The sequence below is a fragment of the Myotis brandtii genome, unplaced genomic scaffold (assembly GCF_000412655.1).
Source record: "Myotis brandtii unplaced genomic scaffold, ASM41265v1 scaffold7143, whole genome shotgun sequence".
NCBI lineage: Eukaryota > Metazoa > Chordata > Mammalia > Chiroptera > Vespertilionidae > Myotis > Myotis brandtii.
Genome location: NW_005370810.1, coordinates 2654 through 9951, shown reverse-complemented (window position 1 = coordinate 9951; position 7298 = coordinate 2654). Strand labels below are relative to the sequence as shown.

The 7298-nt window shown below is 44.2% G+C and overlaps 1 protein-coding gene across 1 annotated transcript in view; it reads right to left on the bottom strand.

Annotated features, from left to right (window-relative positions):
* Positions 1-4860: 4860 nt before the first annotated feature.
* The window catches only part of LOC102248100 (glutathione S-transferase A1), a 4236-nt gene continuing 1798 nt past the window's right edge, over positions 4861-7298 (bottom strand). The window contains exons 2-3 of the mRNA XM_005882430.2: positions 5840-5971; positions 4861-5103 (exon numbers count right to left, since the gene is read on the bottom strand). Of these exons, the coding sequence (XP_005882492.1) occupies positions 4981-5103; positions 5840-5971 (255 nt within the window). The 3' untranslated portion in view covers positions 4861-4980. The remainder of the gene's footprint in view (positions 5104-5839; positions 5972-7298) is intronic.

The following is a 7298-nucleotide window of genomic DNA, read 5'->3' as shown; positions in this document are numbered from 1 at the left end:
GAGTGCCGCTCAGCCAGAAGCTGGGCTCCCAGCCAGAAGCGAGCGCAGTGGCTAGACCTGCCTCTGAGGCAGCACTAAGGATGTCCGACTGACGGCTTAGGCCCGGGCCTAAGCTGTTAGTCAAACATCCCCCGAGACTCCCGGACTGTGAGAAGGCACAGACCAGGCTGAGGGACTCCCCCCCTGAGTGCCCAAATTTCATGCACCTGGCCTCTAGTCTATCATAATTATCTGTCTATCCTCAATTATCCATCTATCAATCATCCATTTGTCAATCTATCTATCATCTATCTACCTTGATGCAGAGTTCCACTACAAATAATATTTTATCCTCCCTTAGTCATTCTGCATGTTACCCAGGTATTTTCATCACAACCACCTTCTCCTAACAGACACTTATTTTGTGTATTTAGTTGGAAATACTTTATGGTTGATTTTGCAGTTGGCTGTTAAATCTATGTAATCTTTCCAAGATAAAGTTGTTTTCAAAAATGCAGTAATTCTCTATCCATTTGCACCTCTCATTCAACTCCACAGACTGTAAATAGCACCAGGATGGAACTCTATCCCATTCTGTGTTCTTCCTGCAAGTACAGGGTGAAATGAAGAGAAAAAGTGAGAATATTAATCTTAACTGTGGTGACTGAATCGATGAAGTGATGATTTCTTGTAAAACTTATAAACAAATGCTCATTGCTGCTTCTTAAAGGTGTAAAGCTTGAAAATTTGAGAAAATATATGTTAACAGTATTGTGAAGTACATTCCTTAAAACGAATTAAATGCACATTTCTATAACAAATATTTTTTCAAACAGGCACACAAAAAGAACAATGGACAGGACAGCTCCTCATACAACGAATTACCAACCCCCAAACGCCAACAGCACCACACTTGAGAACCCTGTTCCAGCCGTTTGCTAGACTGGCCATGAACCCCAGAGAGAGCACGGGACTTCTCAGTTAGCTAATCACAGCAGAGACGGAATGCAATCTAGTTCCCCTGACATTCAGACTGATTTCATCCTATCATGATAAATTTAATTTTGAACTTTCACAGCCTCGATAGTATTACAGTATTACCATTCACAATGGCTGCATGTTGACTCTTTCAACAGAGAAAGTAACTTCAGTACAAATACCTACACTCTCTTGCACTGGTCAGATTCTCAGATTGCCTAAAATGCTATCATTTTTTTCTTCTCATATTATTAATTTTTCTCACATCACAATGCTCATGCCCTCGCTTTCTAAATTCTTCTATTTTACATTTTCATAAAGATTCATCCAACAGCAATTGAATGCACAACTCTTGAACTGTTCCTAAGCACACCAAGAAGGCACAATGTGAGTATAAAACAGACATTTTCTTACACATTTTGATATATTGTTTTGGTGACTTCACTGTGAGGATGTGATGGCATGGATGAAGGTTATAAAACCAGTACTTACCTTATTAAAGTCTTTCTCCCACTTGTCTCAGCAACTCACTGCCACCTCCTCGTGTGTTTAGCAGCTATTTTTATAGTTAAATAACTCCTCCTCTCTGAAAGGGGGAGCTTCCAGAGAGGGGCAAGCCACTCCATGGGTTCAATGCCAAATTAGAAGAAAAATGACAAGTCACCCTCCTATCATGAAACAACTGGTTATGTTCCTTTTAAAGGACAGAAATAAAAGATTAAACAAAACATTTCAGATTATCGAACTCTCTCTGCCAATCAGTGGGCATGGCCTTTTGAAGAAGCTTGCTGTGAGGTTTGCATGAATTGGATGCAAGGACTAAAGCCTCTTCTGTGAGCAGCAAAGGAAGCTGAAATAAGAAAAAGGGCAAGCTGATTGTGGAATACTTTTTCTATTGGGTTTCAGATTAAATACAGGACACCTGATTAAATGTGAATTTCAGACAAGGGACATACTTATTCTAAAAAATTATTTATTGTTTATCTGAAATTCACATTAAACTGGGCATCCTGTATTTTCTCTGCTAAATCTGGCAACCTGGTTAGTACACCTTTTCCTCTATGCCACACTCATATCAGGCTTGCTAGCTGCTGGGCCTTTGCACGAGCCATTTGTTCTGTTTGGAATACTCTACTTTGAGCCACTACAGCATTATTGACCTCATATGTTTAATATCAGTTTTCCCCAAACTCTGTGAAGTTTTGGAGGTAGGGCTTTTATCTTGTTTCCAATCATGTCCTTATTGAGCTATTATGTGCCAGGCATGGTACCTGGCACATAATAGCTCAATAAATAATATAGTCTTTTAAATTATTAAATGGAAAATTTCCAGCAAATACAACCATAGAGAGAATGGTAGAAAGTAGAGAAAGCCCAACATACCCATCCCCCTGCTTCAGAATTGCCAACAATGTTTTTGATCTGTACCCTGTTGTGGGGAGGCCATGGTGGTGACCTCCTAAAAAGACAGATCCATGTCCAAATACCTGGAACCTGTAAATGTGACCATACTTAGAAAAAGGGTCTTTGCAGGTGTAATTAAGTAAGGGAACCTGAGATGACATCATCCTGGATTATCCAGGTGGGCCCCAAATCAAATGATGAGTGTCTGTACAACAGAAGAGAAGACACAGACACACAAAGGGTGAGTTGATGTGAAGACAGAGGCAGAGATTGGAGTGATGTGACCATGAGCCAAGGAAAGCAAAAAGCCACCAGAGGCTGAAGGAGGCAGGAAAGGGTTCTTCCCTAAATCTCTGGAGGAAGTGCAGCCCAGACAACAATTTGACTTATAATTTCTGGCCTTCAAGAATGTGAGAGAGAAAACCAAGATGGCGGCATAGGTAAACACCAGAGTTTGCTGTCTCGAACAACCACTTCTAAAATACAACTAAAAGACGGATTGGACATCACCCAGAACCACAGGAAGGCTGGCTTAGTGGAAATTCCACAACTAGAAGGAAAGAGAAAACCATACCGAGACTCAGAGGAGGCGCAGTGTGGAAGTGAAATACTAAGATTTGGAGGTGCGCGTGGAGCGGGCTGGCGGCTGAGGGCGAGGTTGTCTGTTTCAATTGGGAGGGAGTTTCAGGCTCTGAGCTCCAGTTCCGGGCAAGTGTGTAGGGACCCAGACTCAAACGGGAGAAGCGGGACTGTCTGGCATCGGTCGGATCTTGAGGGCAGCTTTCTCTCCAAGGTTTGCAGTGGTTGCTGGGACACTGAGAGGCAGAGCCTCTGGGGATGGGACTGAGAGCAGCCATAACTGCTCGCTCCGCCAGCCCTATTGATCCCCTGGGACCCACCCCGCCCAAGCCCTGCATAGAGGCATTTGTGGAATAGCCTCAGGCAAAGGCTAGATTAGACCTCTCTAGAGGACAGAAGTTCTCCCACTGCAGACACAGCTGATTCTCAAGCCAGTTGGCCTGGAGGCCAAATCCCTCCCAGTGATACCTACAACAATCAAGGCTTAGCTACAACAAGACTGTGCACAAAGACCACAAGGGGGTGCACCAAGAGTGTCTACCTCAGGTAATTGGGACACTTAGAACAGAAAGCCACTCTATCGACACAGCGAAGCATAAAAAAATGCCGAGACAAAGAAACAGGACACAAATGACAGAACTGGAGGAAAGCAGGCTGCTGGATATAGAATTCAAAACCACACTTTTGAGGTCTTTCAAGAGTCTTCTAGAGACTGCCGATAAACTTAATGAGATGTACAAGAAATCTAATGAGACCCTCGATGTTGTGATAAAGGACCAACTAGAAATTAAGCATACACTGACTGAAATAAAGAATATTATACAGACACCCAACAGCAGACCAGAGGAGCGCAAGAATCAAGTCAAAGATTTGAAATGCGAAGAAGCAAAAAACACCCAACCGGAAAAGCAAAATGAAAAAAGAATCCAAAAATACGAAGATAGTGTAAGGAGCCTCTGGGACAGCTTCAAACGTACCAACATCAGAATAATAGGGGTGCCAGAAGATGAGAGACAGCAAGATATTGAAAACCTATTTGAAGAAATAATGGCAGAAAACTTCCCCCACCTGGTGAAAGAAATGGACTTACAGGTCCAAGAAGAGCAGAGAACCCCAAACAAAAGGAATCCAAAGAGGACCACACCAAGACACATCATAATTAAAATGCCAAGAGCAAAAGACAAAGAGAGAATCTTAAAAGCAGCAAGAGAAAGAGACTCAATTACCTACAAGGGAATACCCATACGACTGTCAGCTGATTTCTCAACAGAAACTTGGCAGGCCAGAAGGGAATGGCAAGAAATATTCAAAGTGATGAATACCAAGAACCTACAACCAAGATTACTTTATCCAGCAAAGCTATCATTCAGAATTGAAGGTCAGATAAAGAGCTTCACAGATAAGGAAAAGCTAAAGGAGTTCATCACCACCAAACCAGTATTATATGAAATGCTGAAAGGTATCCTTTAAGAAGAGGAAGAAGAAGAAAAAGGTAAAGATACAAATTATGAACAACAAATACACATCTATCAACAAGTGAATCTAAAAATCAAGTGAATAAATAATCTGATGTACAGAATGAACTGGTGATTATAATGAATCAGGATCAACAAGAGAATCTAAGAATCAAGTGAATAAATAATCTGATGTACAGAATGAACTGGTGATTATAATGAATCAGGGAGATAGAAAGGGAATGGACTGACTATTCTTGGGGGGGGGAAAGGGGGGTGGGGGTGAGGGAAGAGATTGGACAATAATCGTGCACCTATGGATGAGGACAGTGGGTGGGGAGTGAGGGCGGAGGGTGGGGTGGGAACTGGGTGGAGGGGAGTTATGGTGGGAAAAAAGAGGAAACAATGTAATAATCTGAACAATAAAGATTTAATTTTTTAAAAAATCTGCTCATAGGAGATTGAATTATTTTGGAAAAGTTTATTATTCTCACAATAGCCAGGAACTACACCTAGGTAGAGGCACTTCATTGTTGGACGTCAGAAGATTAGTCCTGCATGTGCTGGGCACCCATGCCTCCTTTATTTAAAACTTGAAAATCTTCCTGGCTTCTTCTAATGCTTTCGCATCTATGGGAGGCTTCCTCTGACTGCCAGGCTGCAGAAACTTCTTCACAGGAGGGAGGTTGCTGATCCTGGTTTTCAGGGCCTGCAATGCACAAAGCACAGCCTCAGATGGAGACACAACACCCACGGCTCATTACACAGGCCAGGGGATCTGAGGACAGACCAATGGAGTCCCCTCCATCAGCACCAGCAGGGGGCAGGGAAACAGACACCCAGCAAGAAAGGAAGATAAGGGGAAGGAAACACACTTCCCCCAGAGACACGGTTAAGACTTGATTCAGTTCACAGTCTTCCGTGTCTTCCTCCCCACATGGAAATCCTGAGGATTCTCACTTTAGTGCAGACAAGGAAGACTAATGTGACTTTCAGAGCAACACAGGTAAAGGCTGCAAACTGGAGAAATGAATATGTGGGACAACTGGGCTGGAACTGAAGATAGAAAATATAGGTCAACCATGCGGACAGTCAAAAGCAATCTTCCCTGTGAGAGAGACAGAAAGAGAAAAGGGACAGTCTGGAGGGAAGCACAGTGCTTGAGAGAAGGAGCAGGAGCTGAGGACAGAGATGCTGAGTCCTGGGTTCTTCGCATTGTGAAAGACAAAATATTCTCTTTGGGGTGGTGTCTGCCTCCAATTTCTTTGGCAGAACAAGATTCATTTCCTGCCTCAGACCAGGGCCTAAAGCAAATTTTGGAGACCTGGGGGCAGCAGAGCCTGGAAAATGATGTGATCATAACATCGCCAGTCCAAGAGGCCAGATATTAGATTCCAAGATGGGGGATGTGGACCTTCCCTCCCCAGGGCTGTGAAAGGGGTCACCTTCAGCAGCGGGAAGTTGGCCATTAGGCTGGGGTCAATCTCTTCAACATAGTAGATAAGTTCAACCAGGTGAATGTCAGCCCTGCTGAGCCTGTTGCCAACCAGGTAGTGTTGTCCATGGCTCTTCAACACCTGGTGAATTGGAAAGAGCAGATTATGAACACAGGTGCACTCAGGCTGGGTCCCCTGCTCCTGCCCAGGTCCTCCAGCCTGGCTTCCCACCTGTGCTGCCTAACTGGGCACGTGAGGAGCATCAAACCACGTTCATTGCCCCTGACTCAGTGAAACAGAGAGAAGAGGGTCTCTGCTGTTCTCACCTCACTCCTCAGCTGACGCTCAGGCTACCATCTTTTTTTCCTTTTCCCATATCATTGGGCTCCCTCTGTGCATCTTGGTCTGGCCCAGGGCTAGCACTGGGTGTGTGTCTGTTGGCCCCTTGCCCTACCCTTTGGAGCCCTGAACTTTAGCACATGGCACTCTCTCTTTCTCTCTGTCTCCTCTCTCACTTGGGCAAAGATCCATCCCTAGAACATCCTTCTTCAATCCCAAGCAGACTATATCAGAGCCTACATTTCTCCTCTACTCATTTCTGTCTGTTCTACTCATTTCCTGAGCTATCTCTTTGGAACCTCATGCAAACCTGGGTCAACTTGAACTCACCATCTCTCTTGCAATATGGGCTCTGTCTCCTAGGTTGCACTATGTTATGATCTGTTGCTGAAATGTCTATATGTGAACTGCAGTGATACCTGAAACGCACTTTGTAATTTATCCAAAAACAATGTCTGATTGATAGAGAGAGGGACTGAGAGATAGAAACTCATGATAAAGCAAACATAATGAAAGATTAATGTTTGTATCCCCATGGTGGGTGCATATGTGCTTAATTATTCTGAATGTATGAAATTTTTCATAATAAAAGTTTTGGGGAAATGTATGGTATTTATTAAAATACTAGAGTCCCGGTGCATGAAAATTCATGCACTGGAGGGGGGAGGGTCTCTCAACCCGGCCTGCTCACAGTCTAGGAGCCCTCAGGGGTGGGACGTGACCCGACCATCAGGGGAAGGCAGCGCCCTCATCACACCTCTGCTGCTGCCACTGCCAGCAGCGCAAGCTTCGACCAGTCCGAGTTACCTGAGCCTCAGGTGGCCCTGGGCGGCTGGGGGGCTGAGGGGGGGTCCAACCATACCGTGAACCTGCCATGCACCTTCCCCATCTGGGCTTAAAGGACTGAGGGACTCCAGTGGGGCTGAGGGGACTGGGCACTGCCATCTTGTGGTTATGGGCACCACCATCTTGTGATGGTGTGATGGTCAATTTGCATATTCTGTCTTTATTAGGTAGGATTCCAGCAATCACAAAGTACAAAGAGAATAAACACACATAGCACCACCAACTAAACATAATAACACCTTGTCAAATACACTTTCAGATCGTGTATGCATATAAAAGAATG